Raw genomic sequence first — 18,871 nt, forward strand, 5'->3', positions numbered from 1 at the left:
TAACCTTTCCCCCCTCTCACGACCCGGCGTTAATTCGAATATTCTTGATTATATATCACTTTGCTGAAAAAAGATGTGCGTGCCTCTCGAGCGCTCGAAAAATTCACGATGAAATTAGAAAAAGATTGGATAGTTTGAACCTTTCGCGAATTCTTGAAGCGACGAATGTCATAAGGTTAGCTTCGATTGAATTCGCGGATTTTTATTTTAACGATGCTACATTGAGTAGTGCGTTTTTTCGCCGCATCTTTGGGCATGGCACCACAATCGGTAACACGACGAGTGATATGGTTGTTGACAAATTCACAATCACAGCGCGTCTTCGATGTTCCATCCCCGATATTCTCCAAAATTCGATTATGACCGTTGTAACGGAAAAATTCAAACACCTGCTCCTTTTCTTCATCAACTTTCCGACATACTCTGAGAATATCGACGCGAGCCTGTTTTATCGCCAGAGTGGACCATCGATAATTTAACTTACGTAGGAAAAGTGGATACCCAGCGTCGATTCCTTCGTCGTTGCGGGCGAGTTCATCGGTGACTAATCAAAAGGATCCCCTTCCAAATTCACCATCAGAGATTCTCCGTGTCAAAATTTTCAGATTTAAAAATTCGCAAAAACAAACAATTCTTTTCGAATCGAACAGTGTTCCTTTTTTAAATAGACGTGATATAATAAATTTATTAATTTTCACATTAATGTCCAGCTCAACTACAATTTAAAATATAGTTGTCAAAGTTTGTGAAAGGAGTGGGATGAAAAGTGTAAAAAAAGAAATCATGCAGGAATATATAACAGCAATGGAATGGTCCCTGAAGAAAAGTCACAACGTGTGAATAAAGAATTCTCGTTATTTTCTAAAATCGTCATTGATTTCACTGCATCTGTCTTTCGTATATTTACAGAATATTTCATATAAGTTCGTGATATACACATATATATATATATACGTTTTAATAAGTATATACATATATATATAAGATGTATAGGATTATAGCATCTATACAATACAGTCGACAAAAAAACGCTTTGATTTTATATGGTTGAGAAAAGATATACATTTTGTTTTGTTTCTATAGTTCCGACGACGTACAACACGGTTCGGTTTTCCGATGTCTTGAAGCTCCATCTGTTGTTCTATTTTGTCATTTAATTCCTCTTATATGGGCAATGGGTTAAGTCTCGAAAAATACAAAACGCGTATTTTCACGCGTTCGTGATCGGTGTGCGATGGTCGCTGACGGTTATATGATTATTAGCGTTATATCAAGTACAGACGAGTCCAAAAGTATCGGTGTGTACGTGGATTCTGTGGGTATAAATATAAACGTGGCATTTTATTTTCAACGATGTCACGCGCAGTTATTCAATGATATCGCGATATATCCCGAAAATCAAACGAATGTGTTTCCATTTCTTTGTTTATTTTTTATTTTCTTTTATTTCAAGCGCCGAATGGTGAAATAAAAAAAAAAAAAAAAAAAAAAAATATGGTCAAGTTTGAAAAAATGACGACGCAACGCGAGCGAGGATCAACGCGAAATGCCCCGAGCAAATAACTCTCTCGCGATTTTATATTTTTCCAGCTGTTAGACAGCTATTTAGTCACAGACGTCATAATGAGATTATTACATAACATCTACCAACTGCTACTCTTCCTAAATCTTTTATTACTCAAATTAATAATTGATATTAATGATAATCAAAATATACATACATACATATATATTTCTATATACATATATACGTATATATATATTTAATGCAAGGTATATAAATATAAAACATTTTGCCTAGCTATCGTGAAGTCTATCTACAACGATTTATTCCCGTTGCCGCACACGCGCACGGGGGGACGACGACACCCGCGAATTTACATTTTAATTATTTCATTTTTTTTCTCTTCAATTTATCTCATCTAGCACGGGGTGTGGAATTTTCTTATAGTCAACTATTTAATTATTTTTGTTTTGAAACTACCAACGAATAGCACCTAAATTACAAATGCATAGCCACAAGTCTCTCAATTTTTCGTGCAACGCGATTCGCGGTGTCTGTTATTTGTGATGATGATAATGATAATAATAATAATAATAATAATGATTGTATAATTTAAACAAGTGTTGCACATACCCCGGTTCTATTTTGTTTTTTCATTCTTCTGGGACTTAAAGCGGTTAGTCTCCGGGACGAAGAGCAACGTGTTATGAGACAAGTTTTTGTGATGATAAGAAATGAAAGAGGAAAACGGATCAGAGGATTTGAACCCTTCGAAGAGGAAGAGGTGCTCGCAGGGGGCTTCTTCTGCGATCGGTCAATAGCGATACTGTAATCGATACACTTTGCTCGTTTACTTGCCCACGCGACCATGCACAAACTATCATTTTTTCTCTCCCTATTATTCGCTCGATTTTGCGGTGATCCAAAGCCTCGAAATTGCCCGAACAATCCGAGGGACGAGGAAACAGCGCTCTTTCTTTGCTTGGTATGAAGACATGTGAAACACGCACGAGTGTGTTAATAATCACGTAACGCGCGCGCGAGCATATTTTTTCTCTCGCTCTCTTTCTTCTCGTTCTTTTTCGTTGATACACAGCTGCTGTGCCGCCCTCTTCTCGAGCGCTGTAAGAAGCTTTGGCGATACAGTCAGTGTCAACAAACTACAAATGCCGCACGCGAGTTTTTTGTTACCGAATAAATAATAAAAACGAAAGCATGTTTTTCACGGCAAGGGAAACATCGCAGCTACGCTTTTTTTTCGGATTAGACGTTATCGGTCAAATATTCGAGAGGTTCAAATCTTGAGATAGCAACGCTCGAAAACAGAGAGGTTATGCGCTCAGTATATTTAGTCTCTCGAGTCTCAATAATATTTCATTTCACAATCGAAGCGGGGGTTCGTTAAAAAAATAGATGTATTCATTCGTTCGATTTTTCGTCGTGCTTGCGATTCACCGAATTTCGTGTGTAAAATCGCCAAATGCTTCCATGCAGCTCGCGGCGCCCCCCACGCTTCTTTATTTTTTATTGCACTAGAGTCCCGACACGAGTTCCAACGACGAAGCTCGTTAAAAATAAAAACAACGAGGTTAAACAAATATTTTCAACAGAGACAGTTCTCCTCCCTGCCGAGACGTTTTTTCCTCCGTACACGAGAATCACAAACCTCTCTTATTCACGGGTATCATAAAAACATATGGAAGATAGTAATTTTCCAATTTTTCAATACCGCACATGTCTAATGCGTACGATACGATTAATTATTGACGAGCCTGGGGGAGGGGATTGGATTTCTGTATATATTTAGATACGCGAGGCTATTGCGTAAGTGAAAACTTTCCTCGATAACACGCGTGCTGGGAAAAACAACGATTTTTCGTTTTTTCAATCACGCCGAAAGAAGAAAGTCTCTTAGTCAAGATCGATCATGTGCGAAGGTCAAGATGCGAGTGTTGTCCTGTGCCAGGGTGTTCGGTGGCTCTGTTGTTGCTGCTGCTGCGCCTGAGGCGCCGGCTGTTGCTGCTGTTGGCGTTGGTGTTGTTGCATTTGTCTTTTCTGACTGTAAACATACAAAGGGAAATCGTAAAAATAATAATACGTATTTGTACCCAATAGAGACATAGGTTTGTAATTCGGTAAAAAGAATGGAAAAAAAAAAGTAAAATAGGGGGACTCGGTACGATCGAGCTTTTCAAGCGAAAACGACGACAGGGGGAAAAAGCTTTTTTTCCTCCAGCCAGGCTTCTCCGAACGATGTGTATACTCCACGGCTGGTATAACGGGGTTATTAAAAAGTTGCTCGTATGGGGAGAACCGCGAAACAAATTGCACGTTCATTCGCGACGCTTCGAGAATTAAACACTATTGCTTCATCTTTTATAGTTGTTAATTCAAGCTGCCTCTCGATTGCGTAATTAAGATTTCAAATAATAACTCGACGCAAGTTTCGAAGGATAATTTTTCACCCGCTCTTTTCCGATGAGTCATTAATCTCGTAAGACCGCGTTGCACGGCGACGACGTTGCAACAAAAAGTTTTCAGCCGCAAGCCCCAATCATTTTTCACTGTTAAACGCTCCTGTACATTTTAATTATTTCCCAATCGATTTTTCAACCTATTCAAGGAAATAATAATGAGAAGCCGTTGTACCCGCCTTCTCGCCGGCTGGTTCGAATTGCCAACGGAGAGAGCAACAAAAGCTCAATCAACGTCTCAATATCGTTCGTTTTTAACTGCCGACCGCCAGTGAGGAAAAACCACGGGAATTTCTGATTTTTCTCTTTCGCGTATGCACGAGCATCAGCTATTTTTATATAAAATGTAAACGGTCGATCGAAACTTTTGGCCGGCTCGAAGCCAGACTGCGCGAAAGGAAAACCTTACAAATGACAGTGCCCACGATAGCCGCGAAACAAGACATTGGTAGTATATGGAAAAGGCACGGGGGGGGAGAATTCCCTATAAAAGATGGATCGACAGGCTCGAAACTTTTTGCCCTTTGAATTATACATCGAACATGCTCCGTCAACTTTTGTTGAGATTTCGTGCGACTAACGAAGACCGAGGTTATCGCTGACACGAGGCAATCCAGGACGATAATGAAGTTCGTGAAATTTCGCAGGCCCGATGCGAGGCGCACGACGCGCCCCTCGATGAGCAAAAAACTTTTTTGCTCGTAACGAGAGACGAAGAGAGCGGTGCAAATGGGAAAATTTAAGCCCCCGAGGATTGGCGCTGAATAGTTATGAAATGATACCGAAATAGAGGAAAAAAGGGTCGGAGGAAGACTGAAATAAAGCATCGACGTGTATAGAAAGAGGAAGAAGAGCACCGAGGGAGCGAGAGGTGTGCGGACGAGAAGAAGAAAGGCACAAGTTGGTTGAACCGTCACGATATTATTAGTATTAGACGGGTATCGGAGGTAGATGGCGGAGCAAAAGCACAAACGTGGCTTTGAGGTACGTTCGCGTATAAAATAATATATACAAGTATACCGAAGCAGCAACCTCTTTAGGCGTCGTCGTACGAGTGCAAACGTTGTGTTACACAGTCGTTGGCTAGGATTCGGAGATACATTAGGGACGGGGTGTGTGCGACGAGGATCGATCGAGGTGAACGTGGGGGAGAGCTTTTGCGCACGCGTCCAAGCTTCGCGAGGTTCGAGCGTCACCTTTCCTTTAAAAAGAGCGAGAGACGGAGCGAGGGAGGGAGAGAAGAAAAAGCAAGAAGCGATCCTTCTGCTTCTCGGGGAGACGACGACGTCTTCGAAGCACGTCGCTTCCACGGGGAGAGAGAGAGAGGAGGTAAATCACGGTGAACGTTGGCCCGTGCCAAAAGCCGTGTGTCGTCGCTCCCGTCACTGCACAGGCCCGAATTGCTCGAAGCTGAAACTTTCGTGTGCCCGATCGAAGGCCGGGGAGTTATCAAGTTTTCAGCGTGTTTGCATGCTGCTTGTACAAATGAATTTTTGAAAGAGGAAAACCAACGTACGGGAGCAAACGTTCGCACGAAGAGTCGCGTGGGTACGGTTAAAGTTTCGAAAAATAAAAAGTATGCCGAGTGGCCGGGGGACTGGACGAAACCGAAGTGTAAAGTTGAATCTTGTACCGATAGAAACAACGCGCGAGGAAGCTCGAAATTCGAATAAACTTTGGAGGCCTCCGTTGGGTTCGATTGAAAACTTTGTTAAAAGGACGAAGAAGAGGCATGTCGAAAGTGCGAGGGCTTCGGTAGAAAGGAGAGCCAGAGCTAAAAGAGAATATAACGTGATATTGGCCTAGAGCGTAGTAGTCGGTGCACAGAGAGTAGAGTAGAGTAGGAGAGGTAGAGAAAGAAGAGAGAGAAGGCAACAGCGTCGCAACGCGGATCGATCGGGAGCGCCGACGTCGAGCTTTCGAGCGATTCCCTCGCCGAGAGGGCTTCTCTCTCCTTCCCACAGCACAAAACACACTCGCATCGATTCCCTTTAAAGGGGCGCACTTGCACGCTGAAAAGAGACAAGTGCGGGGCGGAAGAGGGTTACGATCCTCCGTCTCCCTCTTCGAACTCGGCGATAACGCAACCCTTGCGTCCAGCACGCCTCCAAACACGTATGGAAAATTACACGACAAATGTCACGATCCTTTTCTACGTTGCGTTGGGGTCACCGGCTATTTTTCCAATATTAAAATATACTAAGCACCTGTAGGATGAAAAAGCGGTGGAAAAATTGCTGTCGGAAGCATACGCTTGCGGATACTCGTAGTAATGACCGTAATCAGCCGTTATTTGCTTATTTGCTCCCTAGACATTTTTCATTCGCTAGCCAACTCGCTGTACTTGGGTTTTTAAAACTAGCTTCTATCCTATATGCTCCTTAAAATAAACCACCTCGCCTGGGCACGAGCGAGGCTGATTTTTTAAACGATAACGCTTACGACGACGACGATTGATTGTAACTACCTTCCGAAGAGCGGATGCCACAGATGCGAATCATCCTGAACGCAGGGCGAGGGAATCTCGGTAGAAGAAACTTCGGACTCCTGTTTCAGCAAGCCGCTGCGTACCCTGAGCAATGGCGGGGGTGGTAACTGGGTCGTCGGTGCGTCCGATTGACGGAATCCAGGTGCGAACGTAGGTCCAGATCGGTTGGGATGAGTCGAACGGATGCTGCAGTTTCGGGAGAGATCTATGGGCCCTGGCATGAGGCTACCTATGGGCTTACAGCTAATTAATTTGGGCGGTCGTCGTTGATTCCTTGGTTTTCCATCGGCGAGGCCGCGAACTCTCGCCGCGTCGATGGACTCGCTGCGGTAGAGGCTGAGGCTCTGTTCCGGAACGTCCTGATCTTCTTCTTCCTCCAAGTCCTCGACACCGTCGTCCTCCTCCTCTTCCTCTTCGTCGACGTCCTCCCGCTCGATCAATTCGTCCTCTTCGCCGAACTCTTCCTCGTCCTCGTCACCGAAGGCCGTCGGGTGCGGTGGCCGGTACGTGTATTCGCAGACGGAACCGTCCCCCTGGTCAAGGACTTGCTGGAGATGGGCCAAAGATATGACGAGAAGGTCCGGGTCCCTGAGCAGATCCGGCCTCGTCAGAGCTTCGGGTAGCCTGAGCTCTGGCCTGGCGGCGAGGAGTTTCGGAATTTCGATCGCTGGAGCCGCGGCCAGGGCGGGCAAACGGTCACGCGGCACCAGGAGGGGATCGGGTATTGGGATTTTTGAATTGTCCATTAGATGGCGCAACTGTTTCGCCGGTGGAACGATCCTTAAGGGGTTAGTCCGGTTGGCACTCCTGTAATTGTGACGGGGCTGCTGGCTCCGATGACGCGGGGGAGGCTGCAACCGCTTCTCCAGCGGCCTGGACGTTCTCGCGATGTCTCCGTTGCCCGGGTTCTGCTTATCGCTCCTTTCGCGGTTGGCCGTTTCACCGGGCGGACAATCCAGTCGCGCATCCTTCGTCCTTTGGTCCAATCTTTTTCCAGCGTAGTCCGGAACGCTGTGCGCTTGTTTAGGACGGCTCGACAGTCGATTTACAATCGCAGCCAGCCCCGGTCCGCTAAGCTTCTCGGAGGATCGCGCTCCCGGCGTCGCGAGAATAGCTTCGAGGGTGAGTTCATTACCGGGCTCTTGAGAACACGTCACCTCTGAATTGGCGAAGCAAGGCGTGGGCGGAGCCGATTGTCGGCTCTGTTGAGGCGAGTTTGGCAAAAGTTTATCGAGATAGACGGCGGAGGCTGGACGTTTGTACGGATTCCGAGCTACGTTCTCGGTAGACTCGTGACGTGGCTCGCTGGGATTCGGCCTCGTCGTGACGGACACCGACAGTCCCGGAGTGCTTCTCAATGCCTCGAGTATCTCCGAGCTCGTGCCAAGTTCCGAAAATCCCGAGTCAACGGTCTCCCCGATGTTTCCTCTTCGGTGTGTCTTACCGTTGACGACTCGCTCTCGCTCGGCGGAAGGCGAATCGCTTCGCTTCCCACCGACGAGATTCCTCGTCGTCAAACGCGACACCGGATCCCTACTCGCGTGCTCCGACGAGCGCCCACTCGAGATATCCGAGATCGAGCTCTTCGTCGACGTTCTTCCGATTATCGGCGACGAAGCGGGCGGCAAACGGTTCTTGTCCGGCTCCTCGCGTCCCGGATTAACCGACTGTTTAGCGCAGTCACGATTTTCGTAGCAGCTGGAAATATTGGTTTTCGTTGAATCGAGGGAACTCGGTAGATGTGCTGTGGGAGTGTCGGTCGCTAGGACCGGCGAACCCGTGGAATCTAGCATACTAAGAATATCACGAATTTCCGACTTGTCGGACATTGATACAGTCTTCTTTCGTCCCCTTTCTTTGGAATCGAACTCGCCGAGGCGGTGGGACTTGTCCGAGTCGTCGGCCTCCCGCTCCTTCCCTTCCCGCGCTTCATCTCGAATTTCCTTCTCCTGCTCCGCTTCTCTTTCTGCATAATTCTCGTAAGAGTTGTTGGCCGGTTTGCGCGCGACGGTGTCCGACGTTCCGGAAAGTCTCAACTGTTCCAGTACGACCCTTGGCTGCAGGTGTTGATCCTTCCTCGCTCTCTCCAGGTCTATCGTTCCAAAATTATTCACGCGTATCGTTGACTCGTCGGGTTTCTCGTAATCTCGGCTCCCTCGTTCTTCGTCCTCGTTGACAGCGTCGTCGTCGTCTTCCGAGTCGCGTTGCCGCGCTGGCCGGGACCGATCGGCGACGGGTCCGCTGTGGAGGAACCTGGTGCCGTTCATCAGTCGTTCCCAGGATCTTGGGGAGCTCATTACCGACAAGCCAGCCGACGAATCGAGGCCCTCCGAATTCCTCCGTCGCCTCTTGCGTTTCTCGGCTTCGAGGTTCCTCTCGTGTTTACGTTTCTTTCGCGTTTCATTGGTTCTCGGAGCGCTGGTGTTCTCGAGGCCGACGTCCCCGAGCCCGGTCACCCGATCCGTCGAGTTTTCATCATTATTTTTATTACTTTCCGTTTCCTCGTTCCACGTACTCAACAAAAGGCAGTCCCGCGTTTCCGCAGTGTTGTTTAAAGCTTTTCGCGTTTTCTCCGATCGGGCTGTACAAATGGCGTCCCGACGGCGCCTCTTGCGCACGTCTTTGCCAATGCGCCGGAGCTTGGCGGCGCTACGCGGACAGGCATAATCGAAATCGTTGATCGATTCGCCGTCGCTCTGGGTTCGGGATCTTGAGGCAACGGATGAGGCGTCGCCGAGGCCGACCTCTCGACTCGTCTCGCCGCCCTCTTGGCTCGGTGACGAGATCGCCGCTAGATGGCTGCTGCTCCGACTGCTGCTGCCGCTTCTCGCCGACGATACGGACCAAGCTGCGTGATTCGAGGACGAAATAGTTGCGGGTGACCATCTCGAGGAGTTTGGCGACGAACTTACCGACGAGAGTGAGGTAACACCGGCCGGACTTTCGCATATACGTTCGACGCAGGGGTGTCCGTTGGTGTACACGTTGGAGGCTGTGCGTGGTATCGAGCGCCAGCCGTGCGCCGTTTTCGTCAGTTTAATGCGATTCCTCTTGTCGTAATCCTCGCAGCGAACTTGGATTATTCTCTGTTCGCGTTGCAGCGCCCACAGAAATATCGGATTAACTTTCGGTCGATTTATCTCGTTGACCTTGGAATGACCTTTTTCACCGTAATTACCGGCCGCTTCGAGCTGTCGCTCGTCCTCGTCATTATTGTTATCGTGATGCTCGTGATGTCGATGCTGACGATGATGATGATGACGATGGTGATGGTGGTGATGATGATGGCGTCGTGGACGACGGGGCACTGCGCCCCTTGCAGGGGCCCCGCTCATCACTCCATCCACCCCGATTTTAAGCTCTTTCAGTCGGTGCCCGATACCAGTTGAACTCGATCCTGATATAATCGTAGAACAAAAAACTAATGGAGACTCGACGACGACACTAGTCTTCGAATCACCTTATTTCTATCTTCTTCTTCTTCTTCTTCTTTTTCTTCCTCACCACAAGCGCGCACGAACGAAATCTTATCTGAGGACGCACGATCACACTGACGAAGCACGACACATCGGAGTTACGCACTGGCACAATTGTACACAAACAACACTGCTCGCGCTCTTCGACCGAAAACTATCCGCGCACGATAATGCCCATGCGATGGTGTACGGAGCCTCCGTAAATAACGTTGTTTTCTTCGCTTCTGTGAGCCAGAGTCGCTCCTCTCACCATCGCACGTTCGGGCTAAATCTCGCTTGGTTAAACTCGAGGGTTATTACTGCGCGATGTTCGAGTGCTCGTATCGCCGATCTGCGTGGATTAGAGGTCGTCGCGGCGCTCAAAAACTCGGACGTCTCCCTCATGTTTTTCTTTTTTCAAATATGGCGCTCGATCAGATGTTGAGCCTCGTACAAAAACGTTGAAAATCGTATTCGTAAACAGCCGAGTCGTGTGCTTCCTTCCCGTATTCGCGTTTCCCGCGATCCAATTTTCAGAGCGTATCCGATGTAATTGTTCCAACTGTTTTACGCTTTTTTTTAATCCTCCATGCAACGGAGCTAGTTTCGGTGGGCGTCCGCGAGAAAGGCGGATTGCGAAGGAGAGACGGCAGACTCTTTGATAATGATCGTCAGCTCGTACGGATAATGCAGTAGGTAGAGAAATTTTTGATGCACTGTGTACGTTGCTATAAAGGTGTGTAGAACCGTCTCCGTATAGCCACTGCTGTTGCTGCTGCTGCTGCTGCTGCTGCCGCTGCCGATGCCACGATGACGGAGGTTCGCTGACCCGCAGTTCAAACTGATTCGCTATATGTTTCAGTGAGACAACGATACTCTTGGATCTGCAGATTAATTCTTCGACAGGGATTTAGTATTCGTCCGAAGGCCAGGCCGATTAAACTGTGCGCTAGGTAGACTGGATAAAGTCAGAGCCCGTTTCAATATACATTACATTTATATGTATATATTTATGTCCATATACATATTTATATATCTATATATAAATATATGCGGAGTGTGATAATGTTTCGCGATTAGCCCTGAACCCGAAGCCGCGAGGTTGCTCGCGGATTCGCTGCCTGGGAGCTACTGGCCACGACTCTCGTTGCCTTCGCTGCGCCCCCCTCCCCTCGCCCTCCCGATCCTCCTTGCCAGTGTCTCCCTCTCGACGCCCACCCGTCCACCCGCCGACGACGCAACTCCCGCGCGCAACTCTCCGTATACACACTTATTCCACGTTATACGCGCCGCGCCATAATACACGTAAACGCGATGTATACGCTTAACGTGCATGAGAGCCGCAGGGCGCGAGTAAATCCGCGACTGAAGCGCCGCGCGGCGTCACCGGCACACACGACTCTTCGCTCGTTCTCTCTTTCTCTGGGTCTCCCTCCCTCCCTCCCGCCCCGTTCCTCGCGCTTTTCTCTCTTTCGTTCGTTCTCCGGCTCTCTCGGCACGGCGAGCGAAGCCGTCGGAATAGCAGTACACAGAAAGAGTACTCTCCACCACAAACGTATGAGAGTACGTGCATGGGCTTTTCAAAGAGGGGAGCGACGACGAATTAAACGGATATCCGCCGATCGCCATCGGCTCGGAGCTTAGCACGGGGGAAAGCTCGCGCTCTCTCTCTTTCTCGCGGTCCTTTCCGTATTTTTTCTCTTTTGATTTATTGAAAGAGGTCAGAATCGAAGATAAATCTATTTTCAGTATTTTCATGAACGTTTCTTTTACGCATTCCAAAATCTCGTATTTTATGTACGAAGCTTGAAAATCGTAATCGAATCTCGTAATATTCTGGCTCTTCTTTTTCCGCGCGTATTTCGGCAAGATTGCGCCAGTGTGACGCGTCACGTGACCATAAAGCGTCAGTGACCTCGCGTTGTATGCGACCACGACGTCGTCGACGATGAAGAGACTGTGCTGTACTGTAAAAAAAAAGAAAAACTAAAAAAATAGCAAAGTCCACACACGCACGTAAGTTCCGATGAACAAGCAATAGAGATCTAGGCCGGACTATGTGTGTGCTCCGTGGGCACGTCAACGAGCAGACGCACTCGAGCAAAACGAACGACGATAATAAGAGCGCTTCGCGAAGACGGAGGAAAGGCTTTATTTCTTTTTTTTTCACGGTATTACTATCGAGTAGATTATTAGGTTCGTGCTTGAGTTCTTTCGGTACGAGCAAACAGTGTACAATTGTTTTTGAGCTTTTTAGCATGAGGCGACTACGGTTAATACGAGGTGAAATTCACTCGAATCGTATAAGAATGGTTAATAATTCATCGAGATTTAGGAATTTTAATATAAGACGTCACGAAAATTCATTTCCAATTCAAAGTTAATTTAACGAACCTTTTTTTCTCGTGATTCTAGAAATTTTATATTCACGTTTCAGCGTCAAATTATTATGCCCATCATATTGAATATCTCGGGGTTGCATAAACTGAACCACTTTTAATAATCACGTCGGCTATATTGCAATCTTCATCATTTTTTTTTTTCGAACTTGAGTGATGAAACATCGGAGTCGTCTTGATAAATTGAAGAGCAAAAAGAAACGGAAAAAACCACTCCATTGGCTGTCACAGTTCAAATCAAAATTCTTTCACGATGAGCAACTGACAGAGCAGCCGCCATTTGTACGAACCGCCCCCTGTAACCTAACCTCAGTTTGACCGCTAAAATATACTTTTCCGAATGGGATCGACGACGACCTCAATCTTCTCCGTGTGTAGCATTCGACCTTCCCCTATGCGATAATGATCTCCGGGATTACGAAGTGTACCCATCGTTTTTTTAAACATTCGATTTACAAATAATACTGTAAAATTACGAACATCGAGGAACGCAGTCGGAAATGGGAAACGGACCGTTCTAACCTTAAAAATTGGGTCGTTCCCTTCGAGCGACGCAAAAAAATACTTTCCGTTTATGAATACCTGCACTTCACTGGCAAGCACTTCGAAGCTTATAGCTTTGAAAGAGCGAGGTTGCTCTACATATCATATTGCTGCATTAAATAGTAAAATATGGACATTTCGAAATGTCTGAAATGTATACTGCTTATTTGACTTGTTGCTACGACAGTACGTCTCTTACCTTGAATTAAAGACGCGGCTCGTCTCTCGTGCGAGCAGCCGCGCCTTTTTTCAACGTGTGCACAACGTATACACGACGATTCACGCATATTGCACGCGGAATACAACAAAAAAGGACATTTGACGAACGAGAACACACGCGTGTGTATATGAGGGAACGAGTTTTCAATCGCAGTAATTCGTGTGGGCGGAACGTGAGGGACTCGCACGTTTGTATGTTTGCCTCGGTACGTACTTTGCACGGCTTTCAAAATGCACATATGGACGCATTAAAAATGATTTCGCACGCTGAATTACACTTACACGCCCTTATGACTGTCACTTATTTACGAATCAGTTCTACATGCGAACGTATATCGTGCGGGCATGAAATCGGGACTTTCGAAATGTGCGACGAGGGGACGACAACGATTCGCGAGATATATGCTTCACTTATTTTTCATAATTGTTGCCTCGCCAAAAGAACGTTGACTTTGCATCGTTTTTCGATCGCTCAATCTTTTCAAAACGCTTTTATAGAAATATTGAGAATTATTTAAATATTTAAACTGACGGAATAGTTTTGTTTTTTAGTACAATAATTAGAAAACTCGGAATCGTTTCATTACGCGGTCTGAAAAAGTAGTACGACAATGGGAAAAATATGGCGGCTTCTCACTTCAATTTGACGCAAACATCGCGTTTTCGTGAAAAAAAATCAAGTTTCAAAATACGGATAAGAATGTTGTCTCGTATATTAAAAGTAATATTTTTCGAACACATTTTGGTGGATTTTCGTAACGATTTATATTGACTATGTGATGCAACTTTGCGGGCTCATCAATTGAGCAGGAATATTTCGTAGTCCGATGAGCGTTATAAACCGAAATGTCGATCACAAGACGATAGAAGGATTCCGAAAGATTAAATAGCGTTGTTTTTTGTTATGTCAACAAAGGCTTCTTTATGTTGTGCTCGGCAGAAACGAGAGCCCGAGCTACACATTCGACGTCGAGCGATGCATGAAAACTCTCCATAACCTTGACTGACAAGATAAAAACAGTGAAGTTTGAGAACAGTCACCGACCCCGGGTTGATGAAAATTCAAAAAATGCGTGAAAATTTAATCGAGTCGCAAGCAAGAAAGAAAAAACCAGAACTTTGGATTGACTCAGTTGTCCCGGTTGTGGCGTTGCGACATTCATTAGTTTCGGGCCAAATAACTCTCCGAGTGTGAGCAACAAAACCTGCGTCAGTCATTTCATCATGAGACAAAATTTCTGTGCTCCTTGGAATCATAAATATCGGGAATTGAATACTCTAAGATCATTACCAAGACATTACAATTTGTAATATCGTTCGCGAGAAATTTTAGCTCCAGAGATATCAGAAAAAAAGACGCCATTGCGAATTGTAATACTGTGGTGGACGACCGAGTCGTGGCTCCATCGGTCTGGAACCGCTGTAAGCTCGTCCGGCTTCACAATCGACAGATGGCAGCACCCCTCTCGTTTAAAATTTTGTACGTTTTCGTCTCAAAATAACCTACTGCATTTAATCATTTTTTATTCGGTCTATGAATCCTGTGAGAATAAATCGTGTGGATCAAAATTAACTGTAATCAGCAATTTTCACGTATTGAAGGTTAAACGGCCAGTTGAGAGTTATTTAGGCGCTTGTTTTTTACTCATCCCATAAAATAAAAGGAATATCGCTGACGGTAAGGAAATAACGATACGGCTGCGGAATGTCGACGGAACAGTGAGATATTAGGGTGCTTTTTTTTTCAGCGACATTTTTTTTTTTTCACTCCCATCTCGCCTTTTTGTAGGGAATACCTTAAAAAAAAATCCCTGAAAATTTGAGCCCTTAATATTAATTTTAAGTACTCGACCAAGGCGTACAAAGATTTCCCCTTTAAAATACACGTAAAGTTCGATTTTTCTTCTTAAAAGTTCTACAGCTCAGAGGCATTTAATGGTACAACCTTGGTCGATGAGCGGATTTATTCAGAATTAAATGCTCCACAAAAGTGTCCATTGTGGCGTAAGTGTAACTCGAACTGGCGAGGTCGTAGAGGTCACTCAACCCAATTTTTTCATGAAATTCTCGTTTTTTTGCCTCTATCTCGTAAATGACAAGAGCTACAGAAAAAATGGGAATGACAAACTTGGAGGAAATTCAATTTCCTACAAAAAAGTATTCAAGCACCAAATCGCTAACATCGATATTTCTTGAGATATTGGGCTTTTAAGTTGAGGTAGTATGGAATTTTCATGAATTATTGAGCTAAATTGTATAAGTTGTTAATTTATTATTCTTTATTGTCACTTAAATCATCAAATATTTATTTGTTAAGTTGCAAATGATTAAAAAGTTGAATAACTCAACGTTTTGAAACTGAAATTCGAAAAAAAAAAACATTTTCAAAGTGCTTAGATTTTTTTTTTTACTTTTCACGAATTTTTCAACTGATTTTCCCCTGATTCTTCGAATTTATTTACCAGTCATTGAATACCGATAAAGTTCTAGTTGAAAATATGTTATATATAAGCAAGACAAGATATATAGATATAAAATAACATTGAAATATTTTGCGTATATACAACATATTTTCAACTAGAACTTTATAGGTATTCAATTACTGGTAAATAAATTAGAAGAATCAGGGGAAAATCAATTGAAAAATTCGTGAAAAGTGAAAAAAAAATTTTTAAGCACTTTGAAAATGTTTTTTTTTTTTCGAATTTCAGTTTCAAAACGTTCAGTTATTCAACTTTTCAATCATTTGCAACTTAACAAATAAATATTTAATGATTTAAGTGACAATTAAGAATAATAAATTAACAACTTATACAATCCAGCTCAATAATTCATGAAAATTCCATACTACCTCAACTTAAAAGCCCAATATCTTAAGAAATATCGATGTTAGCGATTTGGTGCTTGAATACTTTTTTGTAGGAAATTGAATTTCCTCCAAGTTTGTCATTCCCATTTTTTCTGTAGCTCTTGTCATTTACGAGATAGAGGCAAAAAAACGAGAATTTCATGAAAAAATTGGGTTGAGTGACCTCTACGACCTCGCCAGTTCGAGTTACACTTACGCCACAATGGACACTTTTGTGGAGCATTTAATTCTGAATAAATCCGCTCATCGACCAAGGTTGTACCATTAAATGCCTCTGAGCTGTAGAACTTTTAAGAAGAAAAATCGAACTTTACGTATATTTTAAAGGGGAAATCTTTGTACGCCTTGGTCGAGTACTTAAAATTAATATTAAGGGCTCAAATTTTCAGGGATTTTTTTTTAAGGTATTCCCTACAAAAAGGCGAATGGGAGTGAAAAAAAAAAAATGTCGCTGAAAAAAAAAGCACCCTAGTGAGATATAGGCGAGAGATCGTTACAAGAGTCCGTAAATTTTAAGCCCTAAACGTTAATCGCTGTTTCTCATTCTCAAGATAACGCTTCCCTGATTAATTCGTTTCGCATGTGTATATATATATATATACAGTCATATGTACATCCGGTCTCAGAAGTGACACGTTTTTCACTTTTACGCCATAAGTTGAGAACACGTCATTATATAAACATTTCATTGTTCAAAATCCACGGGAACGTGCCCTTCGATGCTCTTCATATAATATCAACAAATGATTAGTGAGACGTTGTACGTGCTCGTGCACTTCCAACAAAATTACACGTGCTGATAGAATTTCCCAGACACAATAATCGCATACAGTCACCATTGTAATTCTTAACCCATCGATGCGTCGTACGATTTTTCAAAAATTTACGATTATCGAAAATATTCCAAACTTTTATTTTTTTCCATTGTTTTGGTTGCAGGTTCCAGAAATTCACGGCTGATATTCGTCCAGCCGGCATTACTAGTCATCGCGCCCGCGTTACTGTGCAGCGAATATAATTTCGACCCCATCAACAGGAATTTTCCGTTCCAACGTTCTTTTTTCAACAAACCCGTGTTTTTAGCTCTCAAAAGTCTCACAAACGATCCCAATTTTTTAATAGTAGATAAATATCAATAATTTGCATTGTTCAGAACTTTATTGTTTTGTATAATTTTTATTATTGAATTATCATCATCACATGCAATGTAGTCACATATCACGTTCTTTGTTATTAAAAACTGTGAGAATAGAGTACAATTAACCTTCATTATTGCATGCGTGTAGATTCCGATCCTCTTGAAGAGTTGACGTCCGATGTAATATGTTCTGGAAGCCATTCAGAATAACAATGTCCAGTACTTTTTTTTTTAGTAAGGAATTTTATAGTGCAATAAGTCCACGTTTGTAAGATTTTGGATATCTAACACGTTCACGTAATCAACACCGTTACTGAATAAAATAAAATTTTGCTCGGTTTTATGAACTCTCAAGAAATGCACTGGGACGAAACCTAACCTAGTTTTACATTGTTAAGTTGTTCTCGACTCGTAGCCGAAGCATCTCAACTTTTCTGTGTGAATAAATCGTAAAAATCTTCGTCTCGACGCACCTCATGAGATTGACCACAATTTTGCCATCGTTTCGGTAATTATCGCGAGTAATCGCCGTGGAAAATATGATTATTAACACGGATAAGGTTCATCAGGGGTGGTTGACATTTTCGTAACGCGCGCATATACGCAAGCGATCGTATTCGCAGCTTGACCAGTCGTCGTCCGCCAAAACTTGGCGGCAGATGCGGGAGATCGTGAGAACCCTGCTCATTGGTGAGAGCATCATAAGAGCATAATCAGCCCAATTATTATTACTGATAACAAAACCATTTAAACTCACTTTGCACACATAAAAGCGGATTCGATACACGACGAACAATCGCTGGTGCACTGTCAATATTCTTTCGCGAGACATCTTACGAAACAGTGACCGTTATTTTTAAAAATGGCCACCTAGCGGCAGCTCAACGCGAAGTGTACATAACCTCTGTAGTTCTGTACCTACAAAAGGGCCGTTTGTTTTCCTTGAACTACATGAAAAAACTGACAAAGATCAAGTTCAATATTTTTGACATTGTACTGCATCTATTATACCAGCCTATTCGGGTGGACGCTGTCAATTTTTTAATGGGTGTCGACGAATGAGCTCTGAATTGACATATTTTCATGGTTGTGGTTCGAAAAGCTTTCGCATCGCAGGCTTATATCAACGTTGATCGCATAAAATGGAGAACGTTTGTCTCAGGATATTATAGAAGAATTCAAAAAAACAACCCTCGAAGAATAATTATGAAATTATTTAACAATTTTTGTCCGCGAATACATTTTGAAAATCGTTACATTACAAATTCACGAACAAACGTGAATTTTGACTTTCGAGGTTAGAATTAAATTTAGCTATGTCGGACTTTCGAGACACGGAATTTGCAATACCAAGAAAAAGTGCGATACCAAAATAAAGTGAAAATCCGTCTTCACCTCGTGAAAGAATGATGCATCAAGTTTTCTACCCTCGATCATACTATTTTCAGAAATCACGTATCCCCGTAAGGCTCGTTACAAGATTTTATCAATCCAATAAACAAAGAGGCGCAGAGATCGAAAGGGCGGGGATTATGAGTCGACGCGATTTCGATCGGCGTTATCTTGAATCACTGAACAAATATTCAATTTCACAGTCCGAGAATAATCTCTTTCGTGGGCATCGACGTTTAGGAACAGCGGGAAGCAGCGCCCATGCAGAGAAGCTTCTGCTTCAATATTTATCGTAGCCCAACGACTTGTATACATTTTTCTTTGCCAACGTCGATGCATTGATTAATCCGGAGAATCGTTTACGCGATCAATTATATAGGAACCCCTTCC

General features: G+C 44.0%; 1 protein-coding gene and 1 long non-coding RNA gene across 2 annotated transcripts; one reads left to right on the plus strand and one right to left on the minus strand.

Moving 5' to 3' along the window:
* Nucleotides 1–652: 652 nt before the first annotated feature.
* On the minus strand, nt 653–11,057 carry LOC122409948 (uncharacterized). Its single transcript, XM_043417865.1, has 2 exons — nt 6,446–11,057; nt 653–3,563 (listed from the first exon to the last, which is right to left on the minus strand). Exons 1-2 carry the CDS (start codon nt 9,799–9,801, stop codon nt 3,443–3,445), a joined length of 3,477 nt encoding a protein of 1,158 aa, XP_043273800.1. The 5' UTR covers nt 9,802–11,057; the 3' UTR covers nt 653–3,442.
* Nucleotides 11,058–12,218: 1,161 nt separating this feature from the next.
* LOC122409954 (uncharacterized) lies at nt 12,219–17,210 on the plus strand. The gene is made up of 2 exons (XR_006260806.1): nt 12,219–13,288; nt 16,891–17,210. It is a non-coding gene; the product is annotated as an uncharacterized lncRNA (long non-coding RNA).
* Nucleotides 17,211–18,871: the final 1,661 nt, after the last annotated feature.

This window comes from Venturia canescens, chromosome 4, assembly GCF_019457755.1.
Source record: "Venturia canescens isolate UGA chromosome 4, ASM1945775v1, whole genome shotgun sequence".
Lineage (NCBI taxonomy): Eukaryota > Metazoa > Arthropoda > Insecta > Hymenoptera > Ichneumonidae > Venturia > Venturia canescens.